The sequence below is a fragment of the Thunnus thynnus genome, chromosome 16 (genome assembly GCF_963924715.1).
Source record: "Thunnus thynnus chromosome 16, fThuThy2.1, whole genome shotgun sequence".
NCBI lineage: Eukaryota > Metazoa > Chordata > Actinopteri > Scombriformes > Scombridae > Thunnus > Thunnus thynnus.
This window is the reverse complement of record NC_089532.1, coordinates 9,110,137-9,127,307: the sequence shown is the minus strand read 5'-3', so window position 1 is coordinate 9,127,307 and position 17,171 is coordinate 9,110,137. Positions and strand designations below refer to the sequence as shown.

At 38.8% G+C, this 17,171-nt stretch overlaps 1 protein-coding gene across 5 annotated transcripts in view; it reads left to right on the top strand.

Annotated features, from left to right (window-relative positions):
• Nucleotides 1-17,171, top strand: part of dnmt3ab (DNA (cytosine-5-)-methyltransferase 3 alpha b) — a 54,877-nt gene that overhangs the window by 2,383 nt on the left and 35,323 nt on the right. For all 5 annotated transcript variants that reach the window (XM_067615137.1, XM_067615136.1, XM_067615135.1 and 2 more), the window contains exons 3-4: nt 8,335-8,442; nt 16,127-16,481. In XM_067615137.1, coding sequence (XP_067471238.1) covers nt 8,335-8,442; nt 16,127-16,481 — 463 coding nt within the window. The remainder of the gene's footprint in view (nt 1-8,334; nt 8,443-16,126; nt 16,482-17,171) is intronic.

The following is a 17,171-nucleotide window of genomic DNA, read 5'->3' as shown; positions in this document are numbered from 1 at the left end:
GTGAATGGAGTTAACCTATTAGTCAAGCTAATGCGTTATTGATCTCTGCAATCCAAGGTCTTACTGGAATAGACTTAGTCGCATTGATTCCGCCTGTTTATTGAAGAAATAGTCTGATTTTTACAGAAGAATCCAACAGCATGTGGAGTGCCGTGTCACCTTTCATGATGCAGACAGACTCATTATTACCGTCTGTGTTTAACTGCAGCATCACTGACGCTCCACGGTGGCAGCATCTGTTGCGAGGTGTAGCTGTATTATGTGACATTTTGCTGTTGTAATGGTGGTTGGTGACGTGGGCGTTGGCTGGTGTAGGTTGAGCTGGAGCTGGAATGGCTCTACGGCTCTTTTACTGTGGGGGGATCTGTCCTCTTCCTCTACGTTCCCATTACACAGAACTGCCCTTAGTCTTGTTGCCTGGCAACAGACATTGCCTTAAATAACCGGCTACTCAGACGGAAATAGTGCAGAGATATTGACAATGTAGTAGGGTTCACTCCAGGCAACAACAAATCATATTACTGCTTTCTTTTGCTTTTTCAGAAAATATTAGAGTGAAGCTGTGTGTGAAAATGGCGTGTTATTTTCATTCAGTGCGTGACCGTCCAAGCTCTCAGGTTGGGAATTGGATGAAGGTTGTGGTGGTGTGGTGTAGATGCTCCTGCAGAGCCAGCACCACTGAATTGTGTCATCCATGTAAGTGGTTCCCAAATGAGGCTGCACACCAGGCTGCACTCAAAACGTGCTATTATCTATGCAAATTCTGCCACCCTTGATAAGAAAAAGCGAAGCACCAGGCTCTCTATTAGTGATCACACAATGAACCGGCACCATCTGCAAAACACAGCGTCTCACAAAGGCATTAATATCTAAATTTAAAATAACCTTTTAAAGGCTGGGAGGTAATTTATGCATTTTCATCCATATTTTAAAGATATTTATATAGGATGAGTTTTTCCAGATTTTACAACCATGTTTACCAGCTACAAGCATCCTCTCATCCGTAACGGCATCAGTTACTCTGAGCATATCTATCTCTTTATGCAAATCAGTTTATCACCCTGGGACACTAATGGTTGATGGATTTATTCCGTTTCTGCATCAAACATTCTCAGGACGTAACATGGTCTGACCTTTTGAAATTTCTGCCTGTGTTTATTAACATACTCCACCTTTTAAATTATTGAACAAATAGATCATGTTGCAGTCCGTGCATGCACCAGAGTCCAGTTTGTTTACAGGGATTTTTATGGCATTTTTGATGTTACTGGGCAGTGGGAGAGAGAAATAAATGGGCGATGAGATGTCACAAAGGTCCTTGGCCAGTGCTTCATTGTAATTTGTGACCCATCACATTCTGTGACTTGATCAAAAAAATTTTGAGCTATATTTACACATTTTTCCATGTCATAAATAGTATTTTTATTGCTGTGACCAAAAATGGCGACTTAACTGTATTTAGATAGCATAGATTACATATTTTCAATAGCAGTTACCAGTGCTAATCTTAGATAGGGTCACAAATTTTGATAGGTGTAGATACATTACCAGTTTGGCTTTTACGGAATGGGGTGGGGAAGGCTGTTGTAAAAAAACATGTCAGAACTGTGGGCAGCTTCGGGAGGGGAGGGAGAGAAGGAGGCTATTACTGCATTATACCAAATATAGAGAAATAGAGAAATTTTGAGCCTGTTTTTTCACTCTGTACCACAAAATAATTGCCATCGGTTGGTGTTTCTTGTTCATTCCAAAATTTTGGTTTACACTTAATTGCTTGTACTGATAGGAGGTGGCGGCGGGGAAGAGTGGGGTAGGAAATGTGCGTTGTTGTCTGATAAGATCTTTGTGGACCGGTAGCCAACACTGCATGGACCTGTACCAGTTGGCAGCTCTATCACTGACATCAAATCCACACGCTATTTATGAATAGCTACACAAAACAGTGTCACACTATAACAGCCCACAGTCATGATACACAGAAAACACCCTGTACATGTCCAGACCAACATGTTATATGTGTTATTGACAAAAGACAAAGTCAGTTGCAGAGTTTATTATAAGATAATGGTTGATAATTTATCTTTTTTTGGGGGGGGAGTCCTCTCAAATTCTCAAACTTTTGCTGTTTTCAGGGGAGACTGAATCCCTTTTAGGGGAGCTGAGCCCCCTCTGCCCCCCTGCCCTAAAATTCAATGACTGTATGTCACTACAGCCTCTCAATATTTGATCGGCACATCAATATTTTTCAGATTCTTGATCCTCTAGTGTTACAGAATCTGACAGGTTACAGATTTTGGTGTTAAGGTGCGGTCACATGACGTTTCCAGTCAGTTAATGTTCGCTCCATTTTCCATTCACTTCTATTGAAACCTGTCTGATGGACAAATTCAATTCAGCGCGACGTCCAGCAGGCTGCGGTGATTTTACAAGTCACTTTGACCCGGTGGATGTGCTCGTTCGGCCGATAGAAACACTGCTGCGCTGTGTTCGGAAATAGAAATGTTATTATTCGTTTGTGTTTCATCAACATTTTTGGCTGGACTTCAACGGCGGGGCCGGCCCTACAAACGCGAATGTCTGTCCATCAGTGAGTCACTCATTGACTGAGTGATGAAGTTACACCATTGGAAGGACCCCCTCCGACCACAATGTCCGTTGCGATGGCAGAGTGGCGCCGTCTGTACTTCCGCTCGTTGACTCCACAGGAAGAGAAGACTGGAGAAGCAACGATTCAAAGTTTACGACTAACTTCGCCGAAAACTTTAGCCAAAATATGAGATATTTATGTCTTTTTATGTTTATGTGAATGAAACTCGCAAGACTCTTGACATTCATCTGCTGGCCTTCAGTAAGTTTGTTCCTGACATTTATTCAGCTGTTTCTCCACTGATGAACCGGATGAACGGTAAGAGACAATTTTGTTTTTCCTCTTAATTTTTGCATTGTACCTCCATCTAAGCGGTCATATTTTAATGTAATGTTATTGATAATCTCTCCACACGATAACATCGGTAATATTAATTGGTAATAACAACAACAAATGTACATACTGCTGTCCTGTATTTGGGACTGACAGTAAACCACTGTAGCATTACTGTCTTTGATGTAGTCAGATAGATAAACAAAGCCAGACCAGGATATGTCAGATAAACAATGGACATGGGTATGCATGATGTAACTCAGCAAATCAAAAGTGTATCTCAGTAATATTTGAAATATGATTTATATAAATGACGTGTGTGAGACTTCTGCATCTTGTTGTCTGAGCTGTCAGAAACTGACCTGGAATCATTTCCAGACTGATACTGACACAAGACAGAAGAGTTAGTTTGTCTTTCCTTTTTTGGAGTACATGTGCGCACTGAGATTTAACTTAGTTATTGACCTTTTACAATGATAATAGGCTGCCTCTCATGGTTACATCCTACCCCATAATCTTTTCTGTATATTGATAATAGGCTGCAGTTTCAGTAAATCCAGATTCCTTTAGTTCTGCCTTTCTCTGTTTTGAAGTCAGTGCAGTTCAGGTCCATTCAGCTGAGGCAGTATGTGGAGCAGGACTGATTGATATGTTTGTATTTTATATCTGTGCTTATATTTTTTCTTGGTCAAAGCAGAGTTACAGACAGCAGGATGAAGTAGCTGCAGCTGGAGTTACAGAAACAGCAGATTCTTGCTCAGCTTTCTCATCGTCACCTCTGACCCTCTACAGTGGCCGTCGGGCCTCCCCCAGGTCTGATGGCTCCAGGATGAAGATAACACACGGGATGAGTACATAGTTTCAGTTCAGCATCATGCGTTTTCCACAGCTGATCTGTGTTGATGAGTTCTAGTAATCTCACTATGTTGTGCATATTTTCTTTACACTCACCAGAGACTGCAACAGGAATGAGGAATGAAACTTTTACTGCTGTTGATTCATAAACAGACAGTTTATGTTCATTATATCACATTCAGTCTTACTGACTTCTGTTCCTCCAGCATCTGTCCAGACTCATCTAGTTCATACGTCCCTCATCTGGTCAGACTGCAGCCTCCAGCTCTGACAGGATGATAATCAGCCAGACTTTTTGTTTGCCGTGTCTGTATTTACTTTGTGTATTCATCAACATCATCAACATGTGCATAAACCAATCATATTGGCTGTGTTATGCATGATTTCATTGAATGTATTGAATTATAAGCCCAATAAATGTCTTGAATCCAGCTATTGTCTGCCTTGATTAATTGTGTCAGTAACATACAGTGATCTTTACACAGACTAAAATGACAAAGTTAAGAAAATGTGTGTGTTAAAAGAAGAGAACCTCATAATATTTAATAATGATCATTAGTTAACAGTAATTATTATCGTCACTCTGTGCCAGGACACCGCTGAAAAAGATTGTCAGTGTCATTGAGACACTAATAATCTTTCCAGGTTAAATAAAGGATAAGTAAAAATAAATTTCTTTTTATTGTTACTGTTATCAAAATTATATTTACACAGAACACAGTGATAATGATAAATTAAGATAAATCAGTGAGTACGGGAGTAAATATTTACATATTCACTATAACATGGTGCATGGTAGCTGTATAAAAAAAAACCCCATCAGAACTGTGTGCCAGACTAGATTTGATTCTGTGCTCGCATTAGAAGCCAGCAAGAGGTTACCTCCAGTCGTGAAAGCCCTCTACACCTTTCCGTGGCTGGTCTTAACGTGTACCCCTGCTAAAGTTACAGAAATATTCAAATACAATAAAAGTTATGCCTAAAAAAAAAGACAGTGGCTGGCTAACTCACGGAAGTGGCTATAGCTTAGCTTAACAATGGTAAGACTAGAGGAGGAGCCGCGAGCCAAAGGAGGCGCAGCATGAAGTGGGTATGGTGTGAGGTTGGTGCGGTGTGAGGTGCTACAGGCCACAGCTGGACCTTATTGGATCAGCGATGGTGGAGATTTTGAGCCAGGCCAAAAGCTCATATGTCACTTCATTAAGCTTTAATATTTTTTCAGTTGAGAAAGTAACCATTTAGATTCCCAATATGTGGTCAGTTTATCCAAATAACACCAATTTGGAAACTTGCTCCGATGTTTTCAGAGGTATGAGGACCCGCTGGCCGGGTGCCAGCAGGTCATCTCAGCTGTTAGCAGCCCAACTCCCGAGATCATTGCTGCTTGAGCAGCCCATTATACAAAAACAAGAGCCCCTTATGTCTTTTCCTCCCTTGATGTCACCAAACATAAAACCTCTTGTTTAGACGGGCTCCTTTTTAACTTTATTAGGAAAAATAAGCTACACAAGGTAAAAAAAGGAGGTTATGTCTACGTCTCTAACAGAGGGAAGTCTTAATGTTTTGGACTTTTCCTCATTCAACCATTTAATCAAAATTAACTGGATCAAAAGATTTTTAAAAGACCCAGATAGCAAGTGAAACATTATGGTAAGGTAAACTTCCTATCAAACTCTCCAACTTTCATTGGCAACCTACGTGCTATGAAAGCTCGAGAGTTTGATAGGAAGGAAATGTTTTTTTATGGAGAATAATATCAATATCACGAACAGAAAAAAAGTTTTTTTTTAATTGGTTAAACAACATTTTGCTTGTAAAACAGCTATTTAACTGTGAACAGCTTCTGTATTCATATGAAGATTTTATAGAGAGACATAGTGTTCCTGTCCCCAAAGTGAGCCTAATACTGTAATTGATGAACTGTCAACCGGCATTATACACTTATTACGTTGCAGCTCAAATATATATGACATTGTTACTTTAGCCAATTACAACATTAATGTTGATGGCATTTCCATCTTTGACAAAAAATTCAACGCCTTCATCAGAAACTCACTTATTCCAGGAACAATAATGCTTATTAAATATAAATAGACAGACTGAGCTCTAGAATACTGTATTTACTCTCCCCTACTAATATGTATTGCCTAATAAAATCAAATAACTTTTGTTTAAAATCATACATAGATATTACCCAATAAATTCCATTATTTGTAAATATATTCCTAATATAGAAGACAAATGCTCTTTTTGTAATTACATAGTGGAAACGTCACATCATGTGTTTATTCAGTTAGATCTTAAAATACATTTTTGTAAGGAAATTTTACTTAAAGAACATTATTTGCTATTAATATCCAATAATCCTAATTTCTCCAGCAATGAACAACATGTCATTCATTTGCTCATTATTTTAGCCACATTTTACATTCATAAAATGAAATTCTTGAAGAAGGTACCATCTTATATTACATTTATAGAAACAGATCTAAGCATTTATCTTTAAACACATTTAAAAACCTGTAGTAAAAAATTAACCAAAACTATTAATTTATGCAACCTCTTCAGTATTATACCTGATAAAGTAAACATCTTGTGTGGGTTTATATGTATGTTATGTTTCTATTTTTGCATATTTCTTTCATGGAACTAAATACCTTTGTTTTTCTTTCATACACTGTTTATGTTTATTACACAGTCCAGACATATACAGCACCAGGTTTGACCCGGTCTTGTTAGTAAATTAACACACTGCCAGACTCTATCGTCACTCTCATACACTGTTTACTGTCTGGGTCACTCTGATCAATATTTATTTATAACCCGTATCACAAATGTGACATCACATCTTTTTTTGGAACCAAGTGCGGAGAACATTCGCAGAACAGAAATGTTATGTGACCGCACCTTAACACTGAAATCAAACCTGTACTCTCACGGCTACGAGGTACCTCATCATAGACCACTTGATCGTCTCTGGAAAAAAGCTTCATGGACTTTGAGTTATGATTGTTATATCAAACTACTATTTCCAAGGTCAAGAACGGGGTTTAAACAGAGTTTAAGACATACGAGACGAGCTGGGGACCTATGTTGCATGCCAAACCTGATCTCTCTTCCCTCATTTCCTGTCAGCTCTCTACTGTCTGCCTATCTCATAAAGGCAAACATGCACCCCCCACCCCCCCCAAAAAAAAGACCTTTCATGACATGTTTTCATAAAAGACCAGAACCAGTTACTACAAGGATGTTGTCTCCAATGTCTGAAAATACTCCACAGCCTGGATAGCACAATGATTTTGTGCCAAATGTAGATTAAATTAGAGTTTTGACCTAATTGCTCTACTATGAGTGACAGATTTTACATGATTAATTAAGCCTTTAAAGCTACAGTGAAGGACAAGGAACAATAAAAATTAGGGTTCAAGCTATTTTCCTACAAATAATGTGGGTTATGTACGATATTTTTAAAAAAGTGAATGTCACTAAATAAAATGATAAATGTGGTTTCACCTCCTGTGAACTAGTTTGTTGTCTGATTTCACCTTTAGCGGTTTTCTAAAAAATACTTGATGTGACTCCTCGACATTTCTAGAGATTTTCAGGTATTATTTTTATGTAGGAACACAATTTTACTGCACATTCAGTGCCATCATGTGTTTGGAGTAAGTCAAAGTGTTCCAGTTTCTTCTGTAACTGGCTGCTTTTTCAGACACTTAATATCCTTGATGCATTAACCTCACCCCGACAGTCATGTAGTATCTTCTTCTAGTAATCTATTCTCACGTTATCGTATGCCACAGTGGCTGAGCTTAAACTAAATAAAAGCACTTAACAATAAGTCAGCAGAGGTACTTGGTTGCAGGATTCCTTACAGTGCAGAGAGCCCATTTATCTTCTATCTCACATTCAATACTGAAGGAATTTAATAAGGACCCAGCCCTCCACCCCCCACCGCAGCTGTCAGGAACGGCCTTGCAATCTCATTTGCATTCAGACCTGGTGCTGGTGGTCCTATTCAGTCAATATTGAAACTCAAAGCATCTACATTAGGATCATCTTTTTTCCCATCAACCCCAGGGGTACTTGGTTGTGGTGGACATGGGGCTTTGTTCACGGGGGTAGACAGTTTTATTAATCAAAGGGAAATTGCAGCAGGGGAAGGTGGGGGCCAGCCGACGTCTTTGTAATGGTGTCAAGAGGGGGATTGTCTGTGGAAGGTCAGCGCTGCGTCCGCGGAGCTTTCACTTCAGCCTAGTTCAAAGGAACGTGTCATTCAATTTCTATCTGTCTCATTGTCCACTCAGCCAAAGATACTCAAGGACCCACTGCAGCCCCCCCACCCACCCCCCACCACCCCACCAAATGTTCAAGTGTTTTAGTGCGGTGCGGTTTTTTGTGTGTCCAGCAGATCTAGTATCACTCCTGCTGCTTTGACCACTCAGCTTACTGTATGCACAAATACAACAATAACCTGCAAAGATGTGCATGCAGTCCTCAAATGTCTCAGTTCACTCAGCGTTCTCAGTTGATCCTGGTGTGTTTGTTTTTGTTCACAGGGTGAGAGCACAATACTGGACATGGACCTGATGACAGAGGAGAAGTCGGCTAAAAGTAGTGCCTCTTGTAAAGTTGGCAAGCCGGGACGAAAGCGCAAGCAGTTTCCAGTGAGTGTTGATTTTTACATGTCAGACATTTTACAGCTTACATCTAATCCATTCATCCTTGTTTTCCTGGTGGTTTTCTATCAGTCTCCACCAGCCAGACATTCCTTTTTCATGTATATTTGATATCAGCTAGTCTTTGAGCAGCAATATAAACCTTTTTATTACATTAACATTATAAACATTTATTAATTTAGTTTGTTCAGTATTGAACAGTTTGGGGAAAACTGCATTTAAACCTTACTTTAAACCTGCAATAACATTTTTTGAGCAGTGGAAATAAGACGTATGCTGACATATTATCAGCTAAATCAGAGATTTTCATAAACATAAAAATGTAAAATGCCAAATTTAAAACAGTTCCAGTTTTGGAAAACAGGCTTGGGTTTTTTTGCTGAAAGTGAAAGGCAGCAGCCGGTTAGCTTAGCTTAGCACAAAGACTGGAAACATGGTAAAAAATATCTTGGCTTTTTCCAAAGGTTAAAAAAAATCCACATACAAGCTACTCTAAAGCTCACTAATTAATACATTATATCCTGTTTGTTTAATCTGTACAAAAACCAAAGTACAGAAACAACATGTTGGTAAGTAAGCTAAGCTAATGGGCTGTTGGCTATAGCTTCATATGTAACATACAGTCGTTAGAGCAGTAACAATCCTCTCAAATAACTCTTGGCAAGAAAGTGAAAAAGCAAATGAGACTAAGAGGGGGGATAAAAAAACTGAAAGAATGTTAAAGTGTCAATTGAAACAAGATTATCAGCGGCCTCAGTAGGTGAATGTGTTGTTTCAGCCTTCAGAAACCTGTTAAGTTGTACCTGTATTGTAGCATGTATTGTACTCATGCATAAACATCACACAGTCTCTCCACTGTGTTTCTTGCAACACTACACCAACACCATTTGCAATCTGTTTGTGATGCCTTTTGTAGTTAAAAGCCCTGATTTAATAATGACTCTTGGGCCAATATGTATCAGGTTTTTTTTTTTTTTTCCCTGAGATGTTATCATTTGCATAAGCCTCTGCTTAAAATCATGTTAATTAATTATCTCAATATGATTCAACAAACCAAAAAAAGGGATTACAAAAATATTTACAGATAATATATGAGACGTGCTGGAGGGGTTTGTGTCAGCGTATTTAAAGAAGCTGGGTAGTCGTACCAATAACAGATAAAGACGAGCCACTCTCAGAATCCGGGCGCCTCAGCGAGTGTTTTCACAGCTGTGGGGGATCACCACATGTGCTGGACACGTCAGTCACATAGGTGTTTCCATGTTGTTGTTTTTCTTCTCTAAATGAGACAGTCACTCAAGAATGCATTTGTCATCTTAAAATCCTTTCAAAAGGCCTTTATGTTGAGTCTTGTGTTTGACACCTGAAGTTCTTATTTTTTGTGCTAAATATTAGATATAAGGTTTAAAAAAAAAGCACACAAATGTTGTTGTTGAGGTTACATTAAGTTTTTATAGAAAGAGTTGAATGACTGCTAGAAAAATGCAACAAAAAGTTCAGTTCACTTCACTTCACAGCGTTTAATATTTTAAATATTAACTTGTTTCCTGTTCTTAACTATCATGACTCCAGGCTGTAATATTAGGTGCCTTCAATGCTCTGTGCTGTTAACTGCTCGTTCTTTTTTTGTTTTGTTTTGTTTTCTCTTAGGATTTATATGGGGGTTTTTTATATGTTTTTTTTAAAGGGAATTTTTAGATATACAGTATATCTTTATCCTTTCTGTTGTTTTTGCACTGCTGTGGGCTGGGAGGAACAGCATTTTGGTTTTTTTATTTATGTAAATACACAAGAAAATGACAATAAACGAAATCTTGAATCTTTAAGTTTAGAAGGTTAAAAAAAGCTCAGCTGGGGTTTCAGAAATGAATCTGCGCTAAATTATCATACAATCCTAAAAACTATGAGAAAACCTATGATAGATAAACACATTTTTTTGTTCAACATGAATGTTTAACATTTAAATGAGTGAGATATAATGGGTTAATTAGAGAGCTTTAAAGGTGCTGGTAGGCGGATTTTGTTACCTTTGAGCCAACTAGCTCTTTCCTGCTATTTCCATTCTTTATGCTAAGCTAAGCTAACTGGCTGCTGGCTCTATATTCATATTTGTGCAGAATGGTGTTAATCTTCTTATCTAAATCCTGGGCAAGTAAGCAATTAAGCATATACTTCCCAAAATGTCAAATTTTTTTATTAATTTTAAAAAACATATCTGAAGGCAGTGGCGTGACAGAGTTTGCTTTCAGTTTTCAATTGCTAATCTATTAATATGCTGCCATTTTTGGCATCTTTTGTTTTTTTTTTTTTTTGGAGTCATTCCACCTTTTCTATTCCAGAGGAAAATCAATTAGGGCCAAAACCAGTGATTATTCTCATTATTAATTAATCTGCAGGCTATTTTCTTGATTACTCTAATAATTGTTTGACCTATAATATAACAGAGAACAGTGAATAATGCTCATCAAACTTTCCCTAAAGCCTAAGGTGATATTTTAAATGTTCTCATTTTGTCCAACTAACAGTCAAAAATCCAAACATATTAACAATTAATAATACTTTAATATGACATAAGACAAAGAAAAGCAGGAAATCCTCACAATTTAGAAGCTGGAACAAGGCAATGTTTAGCACTTTTATTTGAAAAATGACTTAAATGATGAATGGATTGTCACTATTACTATAGCAACCAGCCGGCTGTCTAACAAATAGACACATTTACCCACAGATATATTCTGTTCATATAAATGTGTATTTTTTAAGTAAACACAGCATGAATTAATGTAATAACTATAACAAATAATTTATCCATCCTCTTATGTACCACTACATGTTGTAGTATGGAGGTGTGTAATTTGTCATGCTGCAGCAGTACATTAGATCAGGTTGTCAGTGTTTTGTTTGACCTCTGTCTGCCTGTCTGAGCTGCCTGATTTTTCGACTGTGACCTTTGACCTCTGGCAGGGGCCGCATTTAGTTCACTGGGTCACTAATCTGTTGCGTAATTCTTTCAGCAACAGTTGTGTGTACTGTTTGTGTGTGTGTGTGTGTGTGTGAGAGAGCATGTTTTTCCTGAGTTTGTTCATGTTTTTCTGTGTGTCTGTTTGCTTTTGTGTGTATATTTGCCTGAACTCACACACACACACACACACTACGCAGTCTCTTTCTCTAGTTATGAATCGAGTCAGATTATTAATATTGACTGAGCTGTGGGTTTGTTGTTTTCATTCATCGTGTCAAACAGATTTAGTAGAGCGGCGCTCTTTGTATGAGAGGAACTGTTCAACGTTTACAGTTAATTTGCTCTCAGTTACTACAATGATGAAGTCATTTAGAGTTTGCGGCCTGTGAGGAATGCTTAAAAACCAAGTTTGGCTTGATGTAGCTTTGTTTTATGATACAGTACGACTTTCACAGATTTTTTTTTTTTGCTCTACATAATTTGCATTGCATTCATTACAAAGACGTTTTATAGGTCTCTGGGTCACAAAGCTAGTTTTACATGGTGTTTGCCTATTCAGTGTGCAAGAACCAGATTCCATTTGACCTTTTAGCTTCTAGCAAAGGGTCGTCTGTTTGCTAAACAGTGCCTGCTGAAAGACAAATGCCTCCTAGGGTGTTACTGTCGCCTGCCTTAAATGCAAAGTGCTGTACCTACATCTACGAGAGATGAAAGCTTCAGCACTGCTGTCATGTCGTGTTGACAGTCTGATCTCACAAGACGTGCTCCACTTTCTGCTCCTGGTGACCCAGTAATGGGATTGTCTGAGAAAGTGTGTTTTTATGGCTATTTATAGTCAGGAGCAGAGACACTATCGAGACACACAGCTTGTGTCACGTTTATTCAACATTTAGAGTTGAAAAGAATCTTTTCTAGGTCTTTCAAGACAGTCGGTGCTTTTTTTTTTTATTATTTTAGGTAAAGCAAGGTGTAACAACTGCATGTCTGCAGCTCTAACTTAAACTGCAGGTTTATATGTAGGTCAGCTCTCTTTTACTAGAGTAACTCCTCTGCATAGAATGAAATAGTTTAACTGGGCGTTTCATACTGGACGGAGTGAAAAGCGTCTTCGTTGTCAAACAGCCAACATTCTTGACATATTTCCATGCTGCTGTAATGAAGAATGCTTGACTACAGGAAGCTCAGTAGTGTACCTGATGAACTGTAATGTTACCCCCCCCCCCAGTCCTCACTCGCAAGTTAATGGCTGTACAGCAGATTTACTGGCACAGCTTTGAAGTTTACAACTCTAGTTTAACAGAGCTGAATGGGAAATGCCATAATTCACTGACTAATTAGTGTAGAAGTTGAGCTCTATGTTTGATTCTGTCCAGATAGGGTTGAAGAGGCTTAAGGGATGAAATTAAGCTTATCTAATATGAAATGGATGAATGCTTTAATTCACATTTTCTTTCAAATAGCCCATTTAGCCAACAGAGGCTGAAGAGTGCTTATCCTCACTCTGATGGTGCCAACTGTTTTATTGTTACTCACTCAGATGACCTTTTTTCAAGTGCACTGGTTGATTTGTTGTAAATCCTGAAAGGTTTTGTTTACTGCACAGCTGGCTACAGTATATCCAGTGATATGTCATAACCACTGGCGTAGCCAGAAATATTAATTTAGCTGTTCCTGTGGGATATAAAGAGTGCAAGAACCAAAGTGATCTGTAGATCAACCATAACAGTTTTGTACTCTTGTTTTAAGATCTCCTTAGTATTAGTATTAGTTTTCTCCTTTAATTGGCAAAAACAAACTGACAGCATGCCACTTACATACATTTAGTAAGCATTATGTATCCAACAATATAGCAAAGTGTGAGATTAACCAAGTTTAGCTTCATTTATAAGTTATCATTATATTCAGTATCCCTCCCTCAGCCAAGAACATTTCAAAACTTCTACCATCAAAAAGCAAAATTTATACAAAAAACACATTAGTATGACTTACATATGTCAGCACATATTCAAGGTTTAAAACAATAAGAAACATCCACTGAGCTGCGATGTGTCATTTCCAATGCTTCCAGACTTTAGCGGATTTGAATGAAAATCAGAGAGGAGTCACAGAAATGTAGCTGGAGGATTTTTGTGAAATAAATTCTAGCAGTATTTGCACATTACAGTACGCACGGGACCAACTACTTATCGTAGGTTTGACATTGCTTTAAATCCAAAGACATTTATCACAAAAGTTTTAGAAATGTCCCCAGATAGTGTGGATGCTTTATTAAACTGAGCTTAAAATGTGAATTAATGTTGTTTTTCTGTTTCTGCTTCCTGCACAGCTTAAGTTTCATCCCATAGCAAGACATGATGGAACAATATCTCATTGCTTGTTATAAATCTCTCTGAAAGATCTGGGTGTGCAATCCACATACCATAAGTAGGCTCTTGCACAATTCTATGATTTACTTAGCAAACAAAAATATATAGGCAGACCAACAAAGCTTAAACTCTGTTACAGGTTTGAATTCTGCATCAACAGATCTAAAAACTTATGTTCACATAAAAAATATCAATGCATGTATCAGATACATGACTTACACACCCTCATTTATATGCTTGACATGCAAAAAATATCCATCAAGGCTTACAGTACTGTAGTTAGCTACTAAAATTTATACAACACAGCTTGAAAACAAGTTGTGAATGAACCACCCAGCAGCCCGAAACAATCACGCATCACAGACAAGCAGCGGAAACAGGGGTCCATTACAGAAAACAGGTTCAACAAAATCTGAGTCAAATTGTGAACTGTGAGTTGATGAACCCCAAGACGGGAAACTCAGAGTTTTCGGTTTCAGAACAGCTGATCGGATTCAGTTCACGCTAAAACGAGTGTGTTCACGCTTGAGTTAAGTACGTGTGTGGTGAATGAAAATAGGCATCATCAATGGAGCCTCGATGCTAAGATTCACCATGGCAACATGTAAATAAAAGGCCGAGCCTCTATTTTAATCCAGTGGACGTAGATATATTAGTGCGTGTGTATGCAGATGATGCACATTTATCTTTAAAAAAAGAAAGAGCTTGAGTCAGAGCAGGGAAAAGTGTCAATAAATTTTTCATTCAGTGTTGTCCATTAATTTATCATTTACCAGACTTACATTTCCTCAATGTGATAAAGTGGTGGAATCTGACTGTGTATCAGGCTGTAGCCTTCATTACATTTTAAATATATTTGTTCAGCTTCAATCTGACCGGGGACAAATCACAGGAGGCAGCAACGGAAGATGAAAAATATTGTTAAAGATTTAAAAAATATATATATATAGATCAAAGACAGAGACACATGACTGTAAGCTAAGTCTGATCCAGTCATGTGTTTGGTGATTTGCACTTGAAAAGGCATTGAGGTTAAAAGATTTTAAAATTTTAGACATATTTGTATCTTGGCTCAGCAGCATTCAGTGATGCTGCTCGATCCTGCTCACTCAGAAATATTGACATATAATCTCTGATATTATACCACATCATGAGTGATAGAGATAATTATTCATTGTTCCTACATGCCTGAAACTTCATACTGATTTTTTAAATCTTAAATTGAGATTATACATTATGAGTAATGAACATTTCAGTGCAGGAACTGTCTTGTGTGCACAGAGTCACAGTGTTAGAACAGAAGGACATGTAGAGGTTTTACTCTGAACCGAGGGGGAATTCACATTGTGGTATATTTGAACGTGAGGGCAAAAACCACTGTTCACAGAAATGACTGATGAACTTAAAAACTTGAGATAGATTCTGACATGATTCTTGAAATGAAACAGCATGTCTGGCTCTGTAAGAGGGAGGAGACAGAGAGAAACTCTGGGTTTGTTGAAGAAACCCTGCCAGTGAGCAGGTTAGCCTCACAGAGTCAGTTACCACGGTAACTGACCCCTCATCTCAGAGTGAACAAACTCAGAGTTTTCACTAAACCCGCTTTCTGGAATACACCCAAATGATTTAACGACCAGCAAACCACTTATTAAAGCCTCGGCGGGTGACAACACAACAGCTTCAGCATTCAGACGAACAACAAACAGTGCAAAATAAGAGCTACAAACCGTCAGCATCAGCACAGCAAAGAGTTAAATAATGGTACACACAGAGAGCCACAGCGGGACGTTTAACCAGAACAAAAGAAACCACAGCAAACGAAGAGATAAAGATACAGACAGACAGAAATACAGGGTGCATCTGACTCATGGTTTTGAAGTCCATGCTCTGTCTTTCACAGAAATGCAGTAGCATTATCTTACCTGCTTTCACTCCTGCTCCTGTACTGGTATTTTTTTGAATGTCCATTTTGGCTACCGCCAAAAAAAACTTGAGTCAAGTGTGACACTGCACATCACTTGAGCATCAGAACTGACAGCCTGTCACAGTTAAAAAATTACATCAATCAGGGCGGTGCAGGGTAGTCATCAGCGACTCAGCAGGCAAGGAGTTCAAATGCACCAATGAACGGGTACAGCCCAGTCTGGCTGTATTTTTTTTATGATTATGCTGGGTGTGCCTGCTTGAGATTTGGGTGGCACAGGCACACTCGGGCACAACACTTTCGTGCACCTTCAGAATATCAAACTGGAACATACTGCTCCTGCAATAACAATCTGATAAAGATAAAGCTGATAGATCGCCAGGATGTTAACATTTCAACCTCCTCTTCCCCTGCCTGCAGGTCGAGAGCTGCGTCTCTTTCAAAGATGGTGTGGGCGTGGGCAACAACAGCTACACTGGGGTGGGAAGGCCGTCCATGGCACAGGTCCACAATGGAGACGTAGGCGGGCACAGAGACAGGACGTCTGACGCCTGCTTCCCCAAACAGGAGAAGAGGGAAGTGGAGAACGGGATCCCGAGAGACCCTTCCTCCTGCAGGGCAGAGGACAGCTCCCAGGGTCAGAGCCTGAGCCCTTCCCAGGAGAACGGATTCCTGCCCAGCCAGGACGAGCAGGACTCAGAGAAACACAAGGACGACTGCCTGACGACCCCGCGCAAGAAACGAGGGAGGCGGAAACTGGAGCGCCCAACCAAATGTGAGTTTTGGCTTCTACTTGTTCAGCTTCGCTATCTTTTGATCTGCTCTCCATGGATCCAGCAGGGAAAGTCATGTGCGTGTGACTAGTACAAGATGTTGAGTAATGAACTGTAAATGGATGTCAGAGTGAATGGGTCTATGCAGCTCCACTCCGCACTCACACTGCCAGGATTAGTAACACAGAGGCTAAGAGTGTTGTAATCATGATACTGCTGCTGTAAATAAATCAGACATAATTACGTTTATTCTGCTAATAATCAAATTATAGGTATTATATCGAATGTTATGTGTGCTATATTTCACTTCTTCTGTCTTGGTGTGGTTTATCAAACTCTTTCAGTATGTTCAAACAGTTGACATTTGAATGTGCAGCGTGCACCATGTGACCAAGATGAAAGTTATAATGCAGAAGGAAGCAGCTCCAGTGTAAAAGAAAAAGGAAATAGCCCAGATGTGAAATAATGTAGCAACAAGGAGAGTGGATCCCAAAGTCTAAAGGTGAAAACATCTTTTTAGATGCTAAAAATCTAACTCAAATCAATCAATAATCAAGTAATCGTTTAAGTTATTTCTGCAAAAAAGTTTCTCTTCCTTAGTAATAAGAATAGAAGCAGCAATTCGAAGATTTTCCTGCTTTAAGAAGTAGCATTTAAAAAGGTGACGTTACATGTTGTGGTCCAAAAACTGA